The sequence below is a fragment of the Apostichopus japonicus genome, chromosome 8 (genome assembly GCF_037975245.1).
Source record: "Apostichopus japonicus isolate 1M-3 chromosome 8, ASM3797524v1, whole genome shotgun sequence".
In the NCBI taxonomy this organism is placed as follows: Eukaryota; Metazoa; Echinodermata; class Holothuroidea; order Aspidochirotida; family Stichopodidae; genus Apostichopus; species Apostichopus japonicus.
Window position 1 is genome coordinate 19,906,234 of NC_092568.1, and position 24,042 is coordinate 19,930,275.

The 24,042-nt window shown below is 38.8% G+C and overlaps 1 protein-coding gene and 2 pseudogenes across 1 annotated transcript; 1 reads left to right on the forward strand and 2 right to left on the reverse strand.

Moving 5' to 3' along the window:
* Positions 1 to 1,302: 1,302 nt before the first annotated feature.
* LOC139971438 (sodium-coupled monocarboxylate transporter 2 pseudogene) lies at positions 1,303 to 5,784 on the reverse strand (annotated as a pseudogene).
* Positions 5,785 to 10,245: 4,461 nt separating this feature from the next.
* LOC139971113 (sodium-coupled monocarboxylate transporter 2-like) lies at positions 10,246 to 13,516 on the reverse strand. Its single transcript, XM_071977315.1, has 2 exons — positions 12,762 to 13,516; positions 10,246 to 11,852 (listed from the first exon to the last, which is right to left on the reverse strand). Exons 1-2 carry the CDS (start codon positions 13,329 to 13,331, stop codon positions 10,623 to 10,625), a joined length of 1,800 nt encoding a protein of 599 aa, XP_071833416.1. The 5' UTR covers positions 13,332 to 13,516; the 3' UTR covers positions 10,246 to 10,622.
* Positions 13,517 to 20,370: 6,854 nt separating this feature from the next.
* Positions 20,371 to 23,838, forward strand: LOC139970528 (sodium-coupled monocarboxylate transporter 1 pseudogene; annotated as a pseudogene).
* Positions 23,839 to 24,042: the final 204 nt, after the last annotated feature.

A 24,042-nucleotide genomic window follows, 5' to 3' on the forward strand; every position in this document is an offset into this window, starting at 1 on the left:
TAAATCCATCTTCTACATTGTTTGAAAGGTGTATTCATTCTTATTCAGCCTCTCAATTATGTTACCGACTCTATCTCAAATAAATATCTAGGCTGCCTACCGCCATTCACAAGTGGCAAAACTACTTTTGTTGAAATTACCGAGCACGACTCGCGTCCCATTTTTAGTATTCCTCGGAGCACTCTTTCTGAGGCCAAGCTTCAATTCTTTCAGTTCAGATTCTGCACAGGATTTAAGTTCCAATAGACTTTTGTTTTTAGTCAGTATCTCCACTGCGCTCCTTTTGCAAAATTGACGAGGAGTCAATCGAGCACCTTTTTAGGGACTGCCACGTAACAGCAAACTTGAACCTGAATGTCGAAATGCGTTTCTTAAATAAGCAATTCTTTTTCTCAAAAAAAGTTTTTCCGGTTTTGGCGACGTATACTTTTACCCTAACAACTTTTTAATTATCCACCTGAAGTAATATATTTTCGTATGCAAGACAGGTAACACCAAGCCAAATATCGATGATTTCTTTTATAAATTACAATTTGTTTTGAGCGTTGAAAGTTTAAATTATTTGTAGTGAAGGCAGCCCCGGAAAAAATAAAGTGAATTTTCCGGAGCTTAGAAATGCCGTTCATTTTGTCCAAACCGGTTAACGTAGATGTTTCTAATTTAGCTATGCGTTGCAATTGGTTTCTTTTGCTGTCTACTTAAATCAGGTGATATTAACTGCAGATGCTTGAATATGTAACAGACCATACAATTTGCAATGTATAATTTTAATTAATTTATTTATTTAGATTATTGTTCAAAGTCTAAGTACGACAATGTGGAAAAACACACTCTCGAGGACGTAATAATTCAATATTGTTATCCAGTTTGTTTGGTTATTTTATCAATTGCGGGTATTTCTTGTTGATTATTTCCTGAATAGCTGGTATTATGGGTATTAAAACTGTTTAATATTGTCTCCCAATAAATTCATTCAAATGGAACTAATCGATTCCGGGCTATGAAAGACCTAATGTTTTTAATCGAATAAATTCGTTTGATTATTTTAGAAGCTGCAGGTATCATAAGTGAATAAAATCGAAACATGCTCCTTAATTATTACGGATTCTTGGTTTAGCAATTCGAATGATTTCCGGTGTTTTAATTATTTATTGGAGGCAGGTCTGACAAGAGGGTTAGTCGGGGTAGGGGTGGTTGAGGGTAGACATACCTTGGTCAATTTGGTCGCCCAGAAAAATGTGTGTAATAGAGGGTTTAAAGGATCTCATACCTTTCAATAAAAAACAAAATTCGCATAGCACCTTCCATCGTTGCTAATAATCTCAAATGTATTCCACTTATAACATTTTGAACCAACAACATTACAGCACTTCACCCCTGATCATGTTAAAGACGATAAAAGGGAACAAAAGACAAAAGAAGATATAAAACATAGACATAAGACACCAATAAAGAGAAAATCTTAAAGCTTACAGTTTTCCTACAATCAATTTAAATAGCACAAGGGGAAAATTCGTGGTTCGACTATACACCAAAGTAAGATAAAAAATAAAATTGTAGTAATTATATCATGTAATTATATCTCCCTTTGCGTTGATGAACACACAGCCTAAACATTGATCATCCCGTCCTGTTACATGGATCATCTCACCCTAGAACATGTTATGATCCTCCCAATCCCACCCTCGTTCCTTTTGAAATCCATGTTTGTGATACCGCCACAATCTATAGCATTCATAGTTGGGTTGTCAACAGAGCTACGTCAACTGTCTTTGTTTCTCTTACGTCGTTATCGGTAAAGCGAATGGGACACTTGTCGCGAAGAGTTTGCGGTAACCTCTGACAAGCCTCAACTACAAAAGAACTTAACAAGTTGGCGTCCACCAAGTCTTTGCAAGGAAACAACAGACTGATTACGATTCCAAAGAACAAACTCGACAGACCAGATACCAGAGAGAAATATAAAAATGAGATTGAGTAAAGCCTTGTTATACCGGTACGGCTGTCTTCTATATCAAATGGCATGTTAGTAGCCATTGAATGGGAATCAGACCCAGTCAATGTATTCATTGTGGTGGTCGTAAAGATGAATGTATCGTTAACAGGACAACGATCATTCGATAAAGGAAGAGAGGTGGAGATAGGAGGGTACATGACACTTCCAATTAGAATCCATGTACCCATAAGGGCTCCCGTAATAATACCAGCTGTAGCACCATTTGTGTTCCCCCATGGTATTGGGATTCCTAACAAAAACACTCCTGCCACAGCACCTCCGTGGGCCCCAATAAGGCCATGACAGAGCGGAATGACCATACTGCCTGCAACTGAAGCAAATCCTGCCATTAGCAGGAACATTAATCCACAAATAACTGATACTATTTTCATTATTGTAGTAAACTTTGCATCTGAAAGCTGCGGCCATAATTTCTTAATTCCTCCCTCCCCTACCACAGTTACAATGCCATTAATAGCGGTTGAGATGGTGCTTAGGGATGCACTACAGACCGCACTCACAATAAGACCTGTTAGCCCGGGAACACTACTAAATACTTCGACTGCAAAGTAAGGTACAATTTGATCAGCTTTTGCAATAAAACCATTTTGAAGAGGATCGCACTGGAAGTAGAAAGCATAAATTACAATACCCGACAAGACTGCTAACATTTCCAGTACTCACACTAAACATATCCCACAAAATGTTGCAATTTCAGCGCTCCTTAAATCCTTGCAGGTTAAGAACCTTTGAGCTTGATTTTGATTGGTTCCCGCATACACCATCACAAGAAATGATCCACCAATAGAAGTACTCCAGAAGGATAGTCCGATAGTTGGATCTGGACGAAAGTCAAAAGCGAATGTTCTGTTTCCCTCGATTGCCCTGGACCAAGCCTCGTCGATTCCACCGACCTTTAAACATCCCGCAATAATGATAAGGAAGAAACCGATCACCATTATTAAGCTCTGTAACAAGAAAATACTATAGAAGTAAATCATATGAGAGTAGCACATCATAATTTGAATGCAAACAAAAACAGTTGGGGATGATACTGCTGATATTTAATATATAATATATATAGAGCACAAATTCCCATATTGGTGGGTCTCATTAGAGAGTTTATTCTATTTTATTAGTGGGCCGGTTTCAATGAATGGATTTTATGATGTACTTGTTACCAAGGCCCGGGCTGCTACATTGACCTATTACGCCGCTGTCTGGGAGTCTTTCTCAAGATGTTACATCAGTACCCTACCATATGGTCAATTGCATACGAATCAATTTCCTGAACTTTAGCAGATGAAGCCACTCTCAAGAGAGGGGGGAGGGGTACAGTAGATCGAATTTGAGACCGATAAGCTATCTAGAGACCGACTGCAGTGATTGGCCGAGTAACTGTTTTAAAATGGACAATTTGCTTTATATCTAAAACTGTATACGTGTGTTAAGTTTTTTCCCTGTTGTGTACAGTGTGATAAACTGGAAATATAGGCGAGTGGCGAAACGCTATAGGGGGAGGGGTGCATAGTTTTGGGGAATTCTTTTTCTTTCGTAGAAACTTTAAAAGCACAAAAAAGTACATGTCAGAAATATTAATTAAGGTTCTGTGGAATTTATTCTTAGACCTGGTGTGGGTCCTTTGGGAGGATCCATGTTGTCGAAAAGTGTTCATCGAGGGAACACTCGACAATCAAAGTGTTTTTTTTGTATTTTTCGGGTTATCTAGGATATATATGAACTAATTCACTCTATTTTGATCGTGCAATTTTCTGTCATAGTTACAAGTACGAGGGCAGTATAGGTAGGGGTAAAGGGAGTGGAGGGAGGCAGGGAGGGAGGAGGGAGGGATTTATTTGCTCAGCCGCGATCCGTGTAACTCATTGTCGCCCGGGAAATCTAGGGGCAAAAGAACACGTGTTACCTTCCCACTCCCAGTCCCACGCTTCATCGGTAAACAAACTTTTAATTTATGAAAATTTTCATTTTTGAAAGAAATTCCAAATTGTGACAATACTTTCATGTCACAGAACCAGTGTCGTACATTCACCATTTTTGAAGAGTGTTGTTGATATATTTCGAAACTGACTTCCACTGTCCAGCTGAGCAACGTTTCGAAACATGACAAAAGCGGCAACTTGATTTGTAATTACAACTATACACTGTTATTTGACTGGGATTTCGACCCCCTGACATTTATCTAAAATATATCTCAGGGCCCTATAGTGTAGGTATAAATGCCCTAGAGTGGATCTGGGGCGAAGCACCGGAAGTTGTCATAATTTAATATATTCCTTGTTCTCTCGTAGAGAGCTGCTTAAGGAACAAATGAATGTGAGAGAAATATATTCAATTTGTATGGAATTTATTTCAAAGCACTGGTGGTGGTCCAGGGGTCGAAGCCCCCGGAAGTTGTTGTATTTTGAGACATTGGAGATATTTCTTATCCTCTCGTAGCGACGAGAACTGCAGTGCATTCATATAGTTTACTTGTAGTTATTTTAACTTCAGCACCGAAATACAGATTGGGGATGTATTGGAAAAACATGTGGGAAACCAGAGGGTGGGGGGGGGAGGTCCATTATGTTAGCCTAATAGAATCCAAATAAAAGAAATTTGGACGTGCGGGAGAATGTTTCAGTTTTGTTTACCGCTGTCGATGGGGCGGGTGGGGTGGGGGAGTGACAACTTAGGGAAGTATCTTGATGAGCGGGGATAAATCTTCACATGCCATGATGATCAAGTACCATTTTTATTGGCAATTGAGAACCCAATTTAGCAATCTCACCTGGATGACGTCATTCCAGACAACGGCTTTGATCCCACCGATGGAACTGTAGAATGTCGAGATTATTCCCACAGCCAAGATCGATCCAAACAAACTGATACCAGTCACAGCATTCAACGCCAATGCTGGTGCGTAAACGACCACACCGAGTATCAACAAAGTCGAGAAAAGATGAATAACCACCGCGATGTATCTCACAATTCTATTAAACCGTCTCTCTAAATATTCATAAATGCTTGTTAGTTTCAAATTGTATAAAACTGGGCAAAAAACAAAGCTGACGATGAAAGCTGCCAGAATGCGACCAAATATTGACGGCCAGAAGGCTGGACCAAAGACGTAACTTAAAGCAGGTGTACCGATAAACGTTACTGCCGAAATCATACTAACGGCTAGGGATACGGCCACCGGTAACGGATGCATAGAACGATTAGCTAAGAAATATTCTTTCGATGTTCGTTGACGTCCTTTAAAGGCTGCATGGTAGAGGCCAACGAAGGCCGAAATCATCAAAAGAAACACAAACACAACATAATCAGTAGCAGATAGAAGTTGAGTCGATGTTGCCATGTTTTCAGTTCCACTTCAGCCAGTTTTGTAAATGATAGAGAACAGATTTTCTAATTATATTTAAACGGTTCGATTTTACAACATTAATATTTGGAACTAATGCTACATTAACTTGAATTCTAGTCAGATACAAAAGTACCGTTGGCGTGTTTACCATGAAGTATGATTAATAATTAAAATGACAGATTTATGTACTTTCATCAGTGACCATGCATTCTGTATATTTTTTAATTATACCAGAATTAGTAATCCACTGGTATACTATATATGTTCCAACTTCGATTTTACAACAGTCATATTTAAATTAAATGCTACATTATCTTTAATTCTTAGACAGAAACAAATATACCGTTCGGTGTGTGTACACCATGCAGTATGGTTATTAATTGAAATTCAACGAATAGCTACGTATATCTGACAAATGTATGTACTTTTATCAGTAGCAATAAATGGAATTTCCCCATCATATATATATATATTCATCAATGATAATGAATAGAATTTTCACTAATATTTTATATATATGTATATATAACTAAATATAAATATATATATATATATATATATATATATATATATATATATATATATATATATATATATATATATATATATATATAACAATGAAACTAGACATATAGAGCCTATAAGAAAAACGCAACTAGGCCTAGGTTAATACGAACGAGTAGACTAGCCTTACGTTACCGTACGCGTCCAGGAGCATACGTTAGACTATTGGGAGCCTAGGCTAGACTGTGTTACACATCCGACTGTTTTTATTTTAGAGGGCAACCTCCTGTTACACGGTGTTTCGTACAACTTGATTATACAGTATTCAGAGTACAGGCATAGTTATAAATTAAGCTGGGTCAATATTATTGACGATTTTTCCTAACCTTAGTATAAGCTTAGTCTAAGTTAGGACTTAGTCCTGCCAGAATTGAGCATGAAGGCATAACAAACGTTATACTACACACAAACTTCGCAAATTATTTGTATTATCTGCCTTCAAGTTAACTCGCCGAACTTGAATTTGAAATCGTAAACAAGAAAATCAAGAACAGTGAAAAACTTCCAGCCTCCACCGGGATTCGTACCCGGGCCTCCAGCTCTGTACGCGGACACCCTAACCACTATGCCATGGACGCTGATTGTATATCCAGAGGTACGAAACCGGTAAGGAAGGTCGTAATTCCACTGTAGGCGTTTGTCCCCTGTATCGAACAATACTAGTTCTGTTCTTGGTGACATAATTTGCCTTACTCTTGACATCAAACATGATGCTAACCAACTCGAAATCATTTGTGATTCCTATAACTGGATCTCGGTAAATTTACCTCTCAGATCGCCGGAAAATAACACTTCCCAGACCCAATGATGCTCCCAAACCTCTTTATATATATATTTTAGAGCTCATGGCTTAGAAATTTAGTTTGGGGAAATACATGGGGGTCTGCAGAAAATAAATCATGGGACAAATAATCCAAGTAGACTTTTGTACACGATGGGTCTGGGGTCCTCTCCCAGAAAACAATGATAGACTGCCGCAAATGCGACTTCCGTCCAATATTTAACAACTGTGTATTAAATAAAATAAACTGCTGCATTTCACTTGCACAATGCTGGATCAAACTGCGCCAAATTTCAATACAGAGGAATTTGAAATGCAGCGTTTGGTCAAGACAAATTGGTGGGGACACACTGAAAAAAAAGTGGTGTTGACGCGTCCCGTGGTCCCCACCAGGATCTGCGCCCATGATAAGATCCAGTTATCTACTAAAAGCTCAATAAGATCGATTTGGATCCAGCTGTGAAATGCTGACCTCTACATTCCGACCCTTTCCAATTAGAGACTCGTGATAATAATTTCACGTTTCAGCGTCCTTGATCAATACGTCTGCAGTCTTATTATTAATAGGGACTGGGGTTTAGAGTGGATCAAATTGTTTGATTATTGTGCCCAGGCTCTATGTTTGGAGACTACATATAAAGTAACTAGCAGAAAGCCCTTTTTACAGGACTCGTGATTATCACTTGACGTTTCTTCGTCTTGATCAATACAGCTACAGTCTCATTATAAGGTGACTGGGGTTTAGAGTGGATCAAATTGTTTGTTTATTGTGCCCAGGCTCTATGTTGGGAGACTACATATAAAGTAACTAGCAGAAAGCCCTTTCTACTGGACTCGTGATACTCACTTGACGTTTCATCGTCTTGATCAATACAGCTACAGTCTCATTATAAGGTGACTGGGGTTTAGAGTGGATCAAATTGTTTAGTTGTTGTGCCCAGGCTCTATGTTGGGAGACTACATATAAAGTATCTAGCGGAATTCCTTTTTTTACTGGATTCGTGATACTTACTTGACGTTTCATCGTCTTGATCAATACAGCTAAAGTCTCATTATAAGGGGACTGGGGTTGGGAGTGTGGATCATATTGTTTGGTTGTTGTGCTCAGGCTCTATGTTGGGAGACTACATATAAAGTATCTAGCGGAATGCCATGATACTCGCTTGGCGTAAAATCGTCACTGTCACACGAAGACAGTCTCGATGTAGGGGGACAAGTATTGAGAGTGGATCAATTAGGGTTTGGTTTTCGTGTTTAGACTCCATCTCATGTGAGGTTTTTTTTTTGGGGGGGGGGGCATAATATAGGGAACGGGCCGGTGTAGGTATCGTGGATACTATACGCGTTGTTACGACCCGAACATTATTTTTTCAGCTTTCTCAAGTCAATTTAAACAATGCAGATGTTTAACTGGAATAAAAAATGGCACGAAAAGTGTGAGTTTTCTGCTATTGGAATATTAACCTATGAAGATATGAATGTTGAGAGTATTACCTGCATTTGACATCTGACGAATAAAGATCTGTCGAGTGACATGCTTGTTACTGTTATTTTCCTCTGTAACAGAAAGAGATCGATGAACTCTCGCTGTTGTGGAAAGTTTCACAGCAGCAATCGACTTTTGATAAATGCCTTTGGATAAGGTTTGCTTTTATAGTTTCTCAAACAGTATAGTCAATGAAAAAGGAATCGGATCGTGCCCAAGCCCACCCACACCCGTCACAACTAACCCTCCGTTAGTCTTGAAAGGACGTCTGATGCACTGTTCTTAGTTTATATAGTATATAAAAAAAAATCGTATTTAAATAGTTTATATTGAATTGACAGCTTCGTCGCTTTAGTATATTCTTTGTTTAGCAGTAATGTTGATCATTTGATCGATGTTATCAACAAGAAACAAAGTCAATTAACAGTATCAGAGTCAATAAGAAAATGCATTTTAATTATTCAATGATCCTCGAGGAATCATGATAATGACGTCTTCATATATTTGACTTAAACGTGGTTTGCATTATCTTGCTTCCTTCTTGTCTCGTGATGTAGACTCGGAAACTGGAAGGGTAAAAGTAGATGGCGCTGTTAAAATACGATGTCATTGTATTTTTGAATATCGTAATGGCCTTCATAAGCTTCCGTAGACCTAAATGTAGCGGAATAGCGTCTCAGCCACGAATTACACGGTGCACGTTTGCTTTCGTACCTTTTCATACTTTGCAATAATCTTGGCGTTACCAGAAATTCCAATTTGAACCAGTTGTTTATATTACAAAAAAAAAACAAGCTATTTTTCATGTTGCCAATGCCATCTTGTGATCACACTAGAATTGTGTTTTATTTCGCAAATTAAATTTTTTTATACTTGAAGATCTTACAAACTAAATACTGCATGCGTTGTTTACAAATCCTAAAAGAACAACCTACCACATGCATTTAATTTAAAGATTTTTCTCGACCAATAACGTATGTAAGAAAAAGAACTGCGCGGCTAGACAAGGAGTATATGAAGAGAGGATGCCTACGAGATGAAGTAAAGGAGGTACGGTACCGCTTGATTCCAGTTCACATCTCTCTTTGAATTACGCCAATTCGTCATACCGAACGAAGAAACGACCTTTTCGGGTGTATCCATAACCTCCTTATAGCATAAAACGACTAGATACGACATTATTTTAGAATCGCGTATTCCTGAACTCGCACTAAATGGTTGGTACAGCAACTACTGTTCATGTCCCACAACCGTGCATCACTAATTACTACTTGGTATTCATAACACGGTAACATGTGTTACAGGTGTCACCAGTAGTTACTGTACTAGCTATGAGTATCGGATGTTTAGGTACCAGGTGGATACTGGGCACATAATTATATGCATGCTAGTATAGATCTCTCATTTGTAAATCTGAAGTAACTAACATGAATATAGAATACAACGTTTTCAATGGTTAATGTGTAATCATTTCAATGTTGGGTTGCTATAACGAATGACAGACTTTACCACTGATACTTCTGAAAAACATAAAGATATAGACCCAAATTAATATTTCATGAGGTGTACAAATCTATGGTACCCGTTCACGTCAATTTATTACAATCAACTAAAATAGCACAAGGGAAAAATTCGTGGTTCGACTATATACCAAAGTAAGATAAAAAATATAATTGTAGTAATTATATCATGAAAAGTATCCCAAGTAATTGACAATTGAACCTATAGCAACAAAAGTGATTATACTAAATCATAAAACAAAGTTTATTAAATAATTAATGAAGATGTTTTGTTCCCAGCAAATTAAATAGTTATAAAATAATAACTTAATATTGTTCTCCAATAATTCACGTATCATACTATCGTTATCAGAATGTAGATCAAGCAAGCTCAATATATCCTGTTTGTCTCATGCCGCCACGTTGCAGTGTTCACGTATTCCTCTAATGAGGTGATATTCCCACCATCTATACTAAAACCTGCCAACAGTGTTGCTTTGATCACACAAGCCCTCGTATCATGAAACGCCCCCCCCCCCCCCATCGTGAGCACTTCTTTATACAGTATCGACTCAATATCCTACTAGCATAAATATATACTTAATTGTCTTGTACATCAACTGTTTTTGTTTCGCCGTAGTTGGTTAACCACCAAACTCATCGTTCGTTGATTATACTAGTCTATAACGCTGATTTTCACATCACTCGTGTGTTTTACCATCATACCCCATCCTACCACCTTTACCATCCTACGTCATTTGTCTTTGATAAGCGCACCTCTGTGCGTTGATGAACACAGTCGCCGCCTATACATTGATCATCCCGTCCTGTTACATGGATCATCTCACCATTAGAACATGCTATGATCCTCTCAACCCCACCCTCGTTCCTTGTGAAACCCATGTTTGTGATACCGCCAAAATCTATAGCATTCATGGTTGGGTTGTCAACAGAGCTACGTCAACTGTCTTTGTTTCTCTTACGTCGTTATCGGTAAAGCGAATGGGACACTTGTCGCGAAGAGTTTGCGGTAACCTCTGACAAGCCTCAACTACAAAAGGACTTAACAAGTTGGCGTCCACCAAGTCTTTGCAAGGGAACAACAAACTGATTACGATTCCAACGAACAAACTCGACAGACCAGATACCGCAGAGAAATATAAAAATGAGATTGAGTAAAGCCTTGTTATACCGGTACGGCTGTCTTCTATGTCAAATGGCATGTTAGTAGCCATTGAATGGGAACCAGACCCAGTTAATGTATTCATTGTCGTTGTCGTAAATATGAATGTATCGTTAACAGGACAACGATCATTCGATAAAGGAAGAGGGGTGGAGATAGGAGGATACATGACACTGCCTATTATAATCCATGTACCAAGAAGGGCTCCCGTGATAATACCAGCTGTAGCACCATTTGTGTTCCCCCATGGTATTAGGATTCCTAACAAAAACACTCCTGCCACAGCACCTCCCAGTGCCCCAACAAGGCCTTGACCGAGCGGAATGACCATACTGCCTGCGACTGAAGCAAATCCTGCCATTAGCATGAATATTAATCCACAAATAACTGATAACACTTTCATTATTGTAGTAAACTTTGCATCGGAAAGCTGCGGCCAAAATTTCTTAATTCCTCCCTCCCCTACCACAGTTACAATGCCATTAATAGCGGTTGAGATGGTGCTTAGGGATGCACTACAGACCGCACTCACAATAAGACCTGTTAGCCCAGGAACACTACTAAATACTTCGACTGCAAAGAAAGGTACAATTTGATCAGCTTTTGCAATGAAACCATTTTTAAGAGGATCGCACCGGAAGTAGAAAGCATAAATTACAATACCTGTAAAGACTGCTAACATTTCCAGTACTCCCACTAAACATAACCCACAAAAGGTTGCAATTTTGGCGCTCTTTAAATCTGTGCAGGTTAAGAACCTTTGAGCTTGATTTTGATTGGTTCCCGTATGTGACAACATAAGAAATGTTCCACCAATAGAAGTACTCCAGAAGGATAGTCTGATGGTTGGATCTGGACGAAAGTCAAAAGCGAATGTTCTGTTTCCCTCCACGACCCTAGACCAAACCTCTTCGATTCCACCGACCTTTATACATCCCGCAATAATGATAAGGAAGAAACCGATCACCATTATTGAGCTCTGTAACAAGAAAATACTATAGAAGTAAATCATATGAGAGTAGCACATCATAATTTGAATGCACACTAAAACATTTGGGGATGATACTGCTGATATTTAATTTATACTAGTAACAGTCGTTCAAATTTAACTTGTTACACTTCTTCTAGGTTTACACTAGAAGGCATTAAGCATAAACTGGAGTGGGACAAGCACGTAACGGTTTCTATCATCGGTTGACTTTCCAAATAATTAACCGGGTAACCGGTTTACAATAAATTAATTAACCGGTTAACCGTCCAAATTGACCTTCCGGTTAACCGTCCAAATTGACCTTCCTTGTCGGGTGTCTGGGGCTGGTGAAGTGGCGTAGAATGGAAAGGTCAGGCAATATGAATAAGATTTAAAAAAAAGAGAATACAAATTCCCATTTTTGGTGGGTCTCGGTAGAGAGTTTTTTCTATATTATTAGTGGGCCGGTTTCAATGAATTGATTTTATCATGTACTTGTTACCAAGCCCGGGCTGCTGCATTGAACTAGTACGCCGCTGTCTGGGAGTCTTTCTCGAGATATTATTTTCCTCTCGAAGCAAGGGACACTGCAGCGCTTTCATATAGTTCTTTTGCAGATATTTTAACTTAAACACCGAAATACATTCTAGAAATTCTAATTTCATTGGAATGTATTGGAAAACCATGTGGGGTCTAGAAGGGAGGGGTCCATTTTGTTAGCCTAGTAGGATCCAAATAAAAGAAATTTGGACGTACGGGAGAATGTTTCATTTTTTGTTTTAACGCAGCCGACGGATGGTGGAGGGAGGGGGGGCAACTTGGGGAAGCATCCAGATACCCTTACCCCCTTGGCGCAGCTATGGTTAGGAGATAATGATGAACAAGTACCATTTTTTGTGGCAAATTAAGCAATCTCACCTGGATAACGTCATTCCAGACAACGGCTTTGATCCCACCGATGGAACTGTAGAATGTCGAGATTATTCCCACAGCCAAGATCGATCCAAACAAACTGATACCAGTCACAGCATTCAACGCCAATGCTGGTGCGTAAACGACCACACCGAGTAATAAGAAAGTCGAGAAAAGCTGAATAATCACCGCGATGTATCTCACAATTCTATTAAACCGTCTCTCTAAATATTCATAAATGCTTGTAATTTTCAATTTGTATAAAACCGGGCAAAAAACAAAGCTGACGATAAATGCTGCCAGTATGCAACCAAAGATTTTTGGCCAGTAGGCTGGACCATAGACGTAACTTAAAGCAGGTGTACCGATAAACGTTATGGCCGAAACAATACTAACGGCTAGGGATACGGCCACCGGTAACGGATGCATGGAACGATTAGCTAAGAAATATTCTTTAGATGTTCGTTGACGTCCCTTAAATGCCGCATGGTAGAGACCAACGAAGGCCGAAATCATCAAAAGAAACACAAGAACAACATAATCAGTAGCGGATAGAAGTTGAGTCGATGTTGCCATGTTTTCAGTTCCACTTCAGCCAGTTCTATAAATGATAGAGAACAGATTTTCTCATTATATTTAAACGGTTCGATTTTACAAAATTAATATTTGGAACTAAATGCTACATTAACTTTAATTCTAGTCAGATACAAGCGTACCGTTGGGGTGTTTTTTACCATGAAGTTTGATTATTAATTAAAATGCAACCCGTAACTAAATTATCTAACAGATTTACTTATGACAGATTTACTTATTCTTTTATCAGTGACAACATATATGTATATGTATATATATATATATATATATTTATACATATACATATATATATAGATATATATATATATATATATATATATATATATATATATATATATATATATATATATATATATATACATATACATATATATATATATATATATATATTGCGACCGGCATGTGTGCAGCCCATTTCCACTGAATGCGTGGCCAATGAGGTGCTATTCTCCCTAAATTGGTGCTATCTGAGAGATATTTAAATTGATAAATTAGTTCTGTATTTAGCTCTAAACAGATGGGTTGTACTAGTAACTGCTCTTTGTTTGTTTTTTGTTTTGTTTTTGGGGGGTGGGGAGGGGTAAAAAGGGGTTGTACACCCGTAGCAGTGGTCATATTGTTCACCGGCTTAAAATGGTGAACCATTTCACCTTAGCTCTCTCTTTCTCCTTCCATATGTCACTGTACAGAGAATCGGTTTTCATTGTCGAGAGGATTTTGCAGGTTTAAGTAAGTTCAACTTATTTTCGAGAACTGGGTATAGGTTACCCCCCCCCCCCTGCACCCCTACTTCCCCACATCATGCACCTGTCAACCTACCTCTAATCCTTATCTCGGTAACTGCACCGGCCTAAATTCAGTGGAACCGGCTGTAGTTTAATCATTGTCACACGAAGGTTCTGTTTTTCTCTTCGGTATATGTAGTGTAATGTTCTGACACAACGTAAACCATGTCTGAAATTAACACTAACCATCATTTACATTGTATTGTATTGTATTGGTAGAACTGAATACCAATGCAATATATAACTCAATAATGCAATAACAACAGTTAGATATTTGTGTGTGTGTGTGTGTGTGTGATTGGTTTTGCATGGTCATAATGAAAATTCCTGTCCGAGTCGTGCAAGGCACGGCTCCTGCAGGTTAATTAGAAAATTTAGGTGAAACAGACAATAGCATTTTGAAGAAACAAGTGAAGAGGAAGACAAGTAGCATACGTAATTTGGCAGCTTTGAAGGAAAAATGGAAACAACTTAGTAAAAATAATAAGAGGTTGCCCAGACCTGGCAAACCCACCCGTAGGGATGTACCCTTACGCTAAGAAAAAAAAACAATTGTGATTGGTAACGTAATTGGTAAGGTTTTAACGCCTCTCATTACCACAGATGTTTATGCGACCCATTGCGACCTTTACTATGGTTAACTCATTTCTTTATGGTAACATAAACACTGTCTGACTGGGAACTAAATATTAAGTTATTTATATATCATCTATTGTTTTAACTCAATACTGTCACTATTCTTAACTCAATACGCTACTCCCTAAACCCTGTTAAACTGTTCCGCGGACAAGGTGTGTTACCTGAATGCATGTTGTTGTGGAAATTGCCTTTGAAGAACTCAATACCAGCACTCGATATAACTCAGTATACGCAAATTGCCATAACCAATTAAAGTTGTTCTTTGACTTGTAAATGAGTGTGACGGTGTACAAGCCTCGATAGTATCTATCTTGATGAAACTCGATACAGTAACTTATAACTCTATTCGATATTGTGTGTAGCAATTGCTAAGTGTTTAATATTTGGGTGAACTCTTCTATGTTGATATTAGTTATGTAATTTGTTAAAAATCTTACTGTTACCGGTCTCTATGTATAACTTTGTTGTTTGTTATTATTATTACAAAATTTCTATAGCGCCATGACTAAAAAGATATTCTCTGGCGCTTTACAAAACAAATAGCTAAACACAAGTATATACAAAAAGAAGTAAGCAATACGAAGACAAGATACAAATAACAACTAGGCAAGACAAAAGACAACCACATTGACAGGCAAGAGACTTAACCAAATGCTTCGCTAAAAAGATGTGTCTTAAGGGATTTCTTGAAAGTAGGGAAAACAAGAACATAATTAATTATTAATTCCCGTTTACCTATTACTACATGCTATCTCCTACGCTGCTGGTACTCTTCTAAGTAGTTGTGACTTACCATGGCTCATGTAAATATATACTGTAGTACTGATATGCTCAATAAGAAAAAAGCGTGAAACAGATGTGTCTCAGCCAGAGAAGAATAAACATCAACAATAATCTACTTATACTGATGTAGGCTATGATGTGTGTTTCTACTGTCTCCGGTTACGTGTGCTACAAATACCATCAACTTAAATCGTTTTTCTTGTTCTGAGACATACCAAGCAAGCAGTATATATCTACGCTGTCTGAATTAACTTAATGTTTATCGATTGTCGACTTTTATAATTACAAAGTCCATCAAAGTAAAAACAACAAAATACTTCTGAATCCTTTGAAATGCTACAGTAATGAGGAGTCAGACTGTATTTACTTTGACTAAATTGTAAGCAACACTGTAAAGATACAAATCGATAATTAAAAATAGTAATAAAAATAAAATAAGTAGTTGAGTTTAACTGCGCATGTAGCATATCTTAATTAAAACAGAACCGTGGGATGATACTAATGGAGTCCGACAGCTGTATTTTATATCGCCCCCCCCCCAAGAAATATACATAATTAAAAAAACTGGTAGGTAATCTTATACGAAATCGCTGAATGGAGAAGTATTCACTTTGTCTTAAGTATATACCAAAAAATTAAACAATAAGCTGCAGACTACATTTATCAATATATTAAGTAAGATGATAAAGTTGAGAGCGTCATCACAGCAACATATATTGTCGGTCGCAGTGTATGTCAAAGTGTAACACAAAATGTTTCAAAAGGTTTAATAAGCAGCAGCTATATGCATGTAGTTTGTAAGCATATATATTTCTTTGGGAATAATAAGGACTCTCATTCAATTATGTGTTAATATAGTTCACGCCTTAAATTTGTTCATAGTTACGCGGCCAAAACCACAGCTTAACCTATACTGGTACAGCGGATGCTTTGTTATATGTTTGTTAAGTTCTTTTTTACCATTTATCATATAAGTTTTATGTTTACAATTTTAGTCATTATCTACACATTATGCCAGATTTTGACCCACACACAAACTATTTTTTGCAGAGAAGAACTGTAATATGTAAAGTACAGTAGGTTTAATATCTTATTGCTGTCAAACCAAACTTTCTTAGCCACCGTCAAGAAGGGGAGGGCATGAATGGAAGGTGCTACCTCCTTTGCCAAACAGTGTTTCACCCTTAACAAAAGCTGTTGTTCCAATCCACGCGATACCAGTCCCATCCCCTTCCCTGACGAATAATACTACCGTATTACCCTGTACAATCTTTATGCCTTTGTTTTTAGTTCTTCTGTGCATCCAAAAAGGTGCAATTAAGGCTTATAAATTTGAACACAACAACTTTTGAAAATGACCATAACAACTTCGTCCAGATGTTCACATGCAACGTAGGCTACGCTATACCATCAGGTGCGTATCCAGGGGGGGGCGTTGGGGGCGCGCGCCCCCCGGGTAAGAAAAAGAGGAGAGAAAAAAAAAGAGAAGAAAAAAGGAAAAAAGAGGGGAAAAAGAGGAGGAGGAGAGGAAGGAAGGGAAAAGAAAAAGAAGAAAGAGAGAAGAAGGAGAAAAGGAGGGAGTAAAAGAAAAACGCGAAGACACCGGGAAGAGAAAGAGGAACAGTGACATCATTACAGCGCTGAAGGGTAGCCAGTGACGGATCAATGATTTCGTAAAAGTGTGCCTCACCCTACCCCTTACACCGACAACTCCATTTTTTTGACGTTTCCATTTTCCTCTCTCACTAATGATCTATATATATACTATATATGGTCTATCATAACGCGTGTGTAGAATTGTGCTATGAAACCAACTGTGGCTGGTCTCGAACTCGACCGTGTCGTCGGGGAACATGACGCATTTTGGGATGGGGGCGACCGCCCCCCCCCCCATTCAGCATTTTTTTTAAATGATATCGCTAAGTAATTTCAAAATAGAAAGTGCTTAGATGCAACTTACAAGGCCTGGGAAGTGTCATTTCCAGCGATCTGGGAGACATTTTCGGCCAAAATTTGCTTGTACGCTTCGCGCTAACAAATGGTCCTGGGTAGTGCCATTTCCAGCGATCTGGGAGACATTTTCGTCCAAAATTTTCTTGTACGCTTCGCGCCAACCTATGGTGGCGCTACGCTTAGATAATTTGCCTACAAGCTTCGCCCCTCCCTTGGCAAATTCCTCGCTACGCGCCTGTTCGAATTTGTAACGCAAACAGCAGATATCACATCATATCAGTGAGCATGAAAATGGCGTTCCAGGATGAAAATCCTCAAAACTGTCCGACTTGCTTGAAAAAATAACCAAAAATTTTCGCGCGCTCCGCGCGCGTTTGACGTGTCAGTTTCAATATCATATAAGCAAGCATCGGTTATAACATCGCATGCCATCATGTACCGTACGGTCCGTTCAAATTGCGCAGTATACCGCGGGATGCTAATGTAAACAACGACATGTCTCATGTAGATGTATAAAAAGCATGGAGGTCCAATTATGTCAAAACTCTCTTTTACATTAGTAATGGCGAATTAGGGGCTGCACCCCCGCCGCGCAGTGGCGGAGCGTCCAAACGGTCAGGGGGGCGGTCGCCCCCCTGACGGACTCAAATGGACTGCTGGCGCCTTTTTCAGCTCTTTACCACTTTTTACTTATTCTACATTATTGACTCTTTTATTGCGCTCTCATCTACTTATTGACATTTCTCACATTTTCTTGGTGTAATTTGGCGATGACACCCTATTCTTCGTTTATCTGCAAATTAGCCAGGCCCTGAAAGGGTCATTTCCGGCGATCTAGGGAGTATCTTTACTCAAAAAATTTCTGTGCGCTACGCGCCAACCAGTGGTGGCGCTCCGCTTAGATAGTGTCGAAAGCGCCCCTACAGACCATTCTCGCCCCTCCTGACCAATACCCCTAGCTCCGCCACTGCCGCCGCGCCTCATACGTCTATGTGTGTAGTGTTCGGTTTCGGAAATATCTGCTAGTTTTTCATTTCCTTCAACCAAGTTTTATAATAGCCGTTATAAGAGGTTTAATATTTCTACACCAATAAATTAACTGTGTCTGAATTTTCGAAAATTTCTGACCAACATTCTGCATCACACTTCCCTCTACTCGTGCAATTTTGACCGGTCTGTTAGGAGTTGAAGGAAGTTTTTCTATATTGGTTGTCCATAGATGAAATTTTGTACAACATTATGGGTATGTTTTCAAGTGAGTTTATTCACGAGAAATGTGAATTTTCAAATTCTGAACAAATTTGGGGCTTAAAACCTTGAAAAGTGGGGCTGACGGGTATTGTGGGCCGCGACGTAGAATCACCTACAAAAGCATAAGACCCACAGGAGATGCGATCAGGTCGAACATGACGTGTGCCGGGTTGACAATCTTCAAAAAGGTTATGGATGGAAAAAAAACTATTAGGAAATACTTGGTTCTCAGGCAAAAAGTGTACATCTGGTTGGTCATTTCAAGCCCGAGAAGTGCCGTTTCCGGTGATCTGGGGGGTATCAAAACCAGAAATTTTCTTGTACGCTGCGCGCCAACCGATGGTGGCGCTCCGCTTAGATAGTAATTCGCGCCCCCCGGGTTAGAAAATCCTGGATACGCGCCTGACCATGGAGCTATAATCTGTTAATAGCTCCCTGGCTATACACAGTAGGTACTTAGTTTGCTATGTATCTCTAAGTACAGTGACTAAGGCTTTGTTTAAAGCTTCATGTTTCTCTGTAACACATTTTGACAACATTTCTAACATCTGTATCAGTTTTTTGTTGTTGTGGTTTTGCTATGTGGTAATGGCGTAAGAAATAACACACTGCAAAACAAATAGCTATTAACTACTTTGTTTGATTGTTAAGGTCTTTATTAGAGTTATTATAACGATTGTTGATAATATTATGCGTCCGTGCAAATTTGACTGAATTGATTTAATATATTGAATATATTTAAACCACTTTGACGATGTTTTCAATGAACATAACCATAAATGCAGTATTGTTGATGCATACCTGTGTTAATGGGAAAGCAAACTAACAACCTTTCTGGGGTTTTTTTTTTTTTTGTCACTAAGATGAAAACATCCCATAAACAGGTAAGATAAATAATTGAATTTGAACGTCATGTCTGAGCGCTTCTATTGTGTTCCAAGTTACTAGGCGTGAGGAGAGTGAAGGGGATAAAGCTCTTACTTTCCATTTCATTTTCTGCTTTTCATAATTTCGATGACAAAAATACTAGCGTATCCTAAACATTGGTAGTTGTTTTTTTTTTGTTAAACTTGTGGAACGATTCACAATACCCAGCGAAGGCAAATATCACATCAATTTTATTTTGCTTCATCTATGCATGAGATGACCACTGGGGTAGTTCAAACGTCACCATTCTGTACCTTTTATTTTTCATTGAGTTAATATGAAAGGGAAAAAGGGCTCTAAATAATTCTCAAACCATATAATCAATAAACTTTAGGTGGCTATTTCAGTCAATAAAACAAAAATCTTAGCCAATACTCTGCTGGTCAACTGTATAGCTGAGAAAAAACGTCTCAATTACTTGTTTCGTTTTATAACTTAATTGATTTAATTAAATGGTTCATTAACATAATTATCTACCGGTAACTATTAACTTGGGTGTATTGCAGAGAGACTATCTTCAACAAAAGGGAAACATCTGCTTCATTTTAAGAGACCTGATTGAACTACACTAGTAGGAAAAACGTCATTATAATTTCATCTGTTGTATGCTTTGTGAGGCACTGCAACTTACTCAATTGATTTGATTTAAGAAGTGTGTGTAAGAGTTTTTTTTTGTGGTAAAAATGGCAGGATCGAATCAACGCTTATCCGTTACTGATTTGATTGTTCTTGTGTTTCTTTTGATGATTTCGGCCTTCGTTGGTCTCTACCATGCGGCATTTAAGGGACGTCAACGAACATCTAAAGAATATTTCTTAGCTAATCGTTCCATGCATCCGTTACCGGTGGCCGTATCCCTAGCCGTAAGTATTATTTCGGCCATAACGTTTATCGGTACACCTGCTTTAAGTTACGTCTATGGTCCAGCCTACTGGCCAACAATCTTTGGTCGCATTCTGGCAGCAATTATCATCAGCTGTGTTATTTGCCCTGTTTTATACAATTTGAAACTAACAAGCATTTATGAATATTTAGAGAGACGGTTTAATAGAATTGTGAGATACATCGCGGTGTTTATTCAGCTTTTGTCGACTTTGTTGATACTCGGTGTGGTCGTTTACGCACCAGCATTGGCGTTGAATGCTGTGACTGGTATCAGTTTGTTTGGATCGATCTTGGCTGTGGGGATAATCTCGACATTCTACAGTACCATTGGTGGGATCAAAGCCGTTGTCTGGAATGACGTCATTCAGGTAAAAAAATAACTTAAAATACATATTTCGGTCACATTAATATATGTAGGGAAATGGGGGAAAGTAAATAAACTCTTGACAGTAATTAGGCATCTTGTCTAAGATATAATGAATTATTGATGGGTATTTTGTACATTTGACCAGGGGAAGTCTAGACGACAATGTAGTGTTGGATCACCGGAATTAACTTTGACCAAGCATGAAGATCAACAACTATGGGAAAGCCTTCATATATTTGTGTCTACAAAGTAAAGGTAATTGTAAGAGGCTCGTCGCTAGATAGTAAACTGATTAAAAAAATTGTCGGCAAAACTATTTTTGGGCTTAAAACGTTTAGGGAAACATCAAGATGATGCGATATTTGGTGCCATTCTAACATTTCTTATGCTTCTTTTCTTTTCTTTCTTTTTCTCGTCACCAGAGCTCGATAATGGTGATCGGTTTCTTCCTTATCATTATTGCGGGATGTATAAAGGTCGGTGGAATCGAAGAGGTTTGGTCTAGGGTCGTGGAGGGAAACAGAACATTCGGTTTTGACTTTCGTCCAGATCCAACCATCAGACTATCCTTCTGGAGTACTTCTATTGGAGGAACATTTCTTTTGTTGTCATATGCGGGAGCCAATCAAAATCAAGCTCAACGGTTCTTAACCTGCAAAGATTTAAGGAGCGCCAAACTTGCGGCATTTTGGGGATCATGTTTAGTGGGCGTACTGGAGATGCTCGCAGTTTTAGCTGGTATTGTAATTTATGCTTTTTACTTCCGGTGCGATCCTCTTAAAAATGGTTTCATTGCAAAAGCTGATCAAATTGTACCCTTCTTTGCAGTCGAAGTATTTAGTAGTGTTCCTGGGCTAACAGGTTTTATTGTGAGTGCGGTCTGTAGTGCATCCCTAAGCACCATCTCAACCGCTATTAATGGCATTGTAACTGTGTTAGGGGAGGGAGGAATTAAGAAATTATGGCCGCAGCTTTCAGATGCAAAGTTTACTACAATAATGAAAGTGTTATCAGTTATTTGTGGATTATTGTTCATGCTAATGGCAGGATTTGCTTCAGTCGCAGGCAGTATGGTCATTCCGCTCGGTCAAGGCCTTGTTGGGGCACTAGGAGGTGCTGTGGCAGGAGTGTTTTTGTTAGGAATGTTAATACCATGGGGGAACACAAATGGTGCCACAATTGGTATTATCACGGGAGCCCTTATTGGTACATGGATTATAATAGGCAGTGTCATGTATCCTCCTATCTCCACCCCTCTTCCTTTATCGAATGATCGTTGTCCTGTTAACGATACATTCATCTTTACGACCACCACAATGAATACATTAACTGGGTCTGATTCCCATTCAATGGCTACCAGCATGCCATTAGACTTGGAAGACAGCCGTACCGGTATAACACGGCTTTACTCAATCTCATTTGCGTATTTCTCTTTGGTATCTTGTCTGTCGAGTTTGTTCGTTGGAATCGTAATCAGTCTGTTGTTTCCTTGCAAAGACTTCGTGGACGCCAACTTGTTAAGTTCTTTTGTAGTTGAGGCTTGTCAGAGGTTACCGCAAACGCTTCGCGACAAGTGTCCCATTCGCTTTACCGATAACGACGTAAGAGAAACAGCAACAAAAACAATTCATGTAATGGAAAACGGCGCGGATGATACTCAACTATAAATACTAGTAATATGATGATTGTGACGATATGATAAACACGGGAGTTTCTCGATGTACGAGGGCTGGGGACGATCAAATCAAATAGAGAGGGTGGGATGATCGATGTAACAGGACTACGAGGTTCATGAGTCGGATGATCAAGGCCGAGGTTGGACTTATCAACGTACAACAGGATGGGTCGACCAGGAGTATTATTATTAACGCACGAGTGATGTGAGGATCAACACAATCTTAACTATGATTCGTCAAACTCTAAAAAAAATCTAAGTGGTCATGATATGGAATTTGCCGTTGCCATGACAGGCCAAGCTACCAGCTATCCGTTGGTAGCATGTCACTTAGAAATTACTATATCTATGCTTCAGGGGGTTTGGATAGTGGCAAATTTAGTGGTTAGTCAGTTGTATTAACAGGCCCTGGATAGTGCTGTCAACAAGATGGTAGTAAACTCTTAATGAAGCGTTCTGTCGTGAAACGCGTCCTTTGCATATACCACGGAGAAAACGTCTCAAAACACCTGTTTATTCCTTGCAATTTAAGGAAATGACACAATTTCGCAAGCTACATCGGTAAGACCGAAAGAAAGATACTAGTCAAGAGACCTAACACAGGCTTGCCACGAAAGTGAAAGTAAGCGGCTAGGCCCAACGGTAGTAAATAAAACATAAAGATTTGTTTGGCGCATTCTCTGTTGGGCCGGGCTTGCAAATTTTGATTGAAATTTGTAGAATCTACGGACTCGTTAAAATTCTGGCGAATTTTATTCAGCTCAAAATGTTTAAAGACAGATAACTCAATAAAAATACTGAATATTAATATGAAAATTGCATAGATCGGTATTATTTTAATGCGCTTTTAGGGCAGTAAACTGGAAAAGTCGAAGTTTAAATTTGACAAACACACATTGAGACTTTCAGTGCGAATGAGTAAAGGCGGACCAAGGAGAAGGGCAGTTTTAAATATAAAGAACGACTGGAAATATTGTCGGAGAAGCCGAAAAGTACAAAAAGTACCCCTTTTTCATTGGCCACCCGATACTCATAGCTAGTAGAGTAACTATTGTTCATGTTCCACAACCGTGCATCAGTAACTACCGGTACTGCGCTGTGTTCGCAACACGGTAACATGTTTTACAGGTGACACAGTAATTACTTCAAAGCTGTTACAAGTGGAACTACGAGTCCGAAAGGTGAAAATCAGAGGCGGCTGGGTAACGAAGACTACTCCCTGGCCGTACAGGTGGCATACTCCTATTAGAGTCTATATCAATCCGCTCGATTGTTCTCCTTCAGGAAAAGTGCCGAAAAGCAGCGGGAGAACATCTTTTGTGACCTGTTATCAATCATAATCTAGTTTTTTTGTGGCTTGCATGTTGAAGAGCATGAATGGAAGTACATGTGGTGAGAAAATTGGGTCAATTGAGGCAATTTTAGACC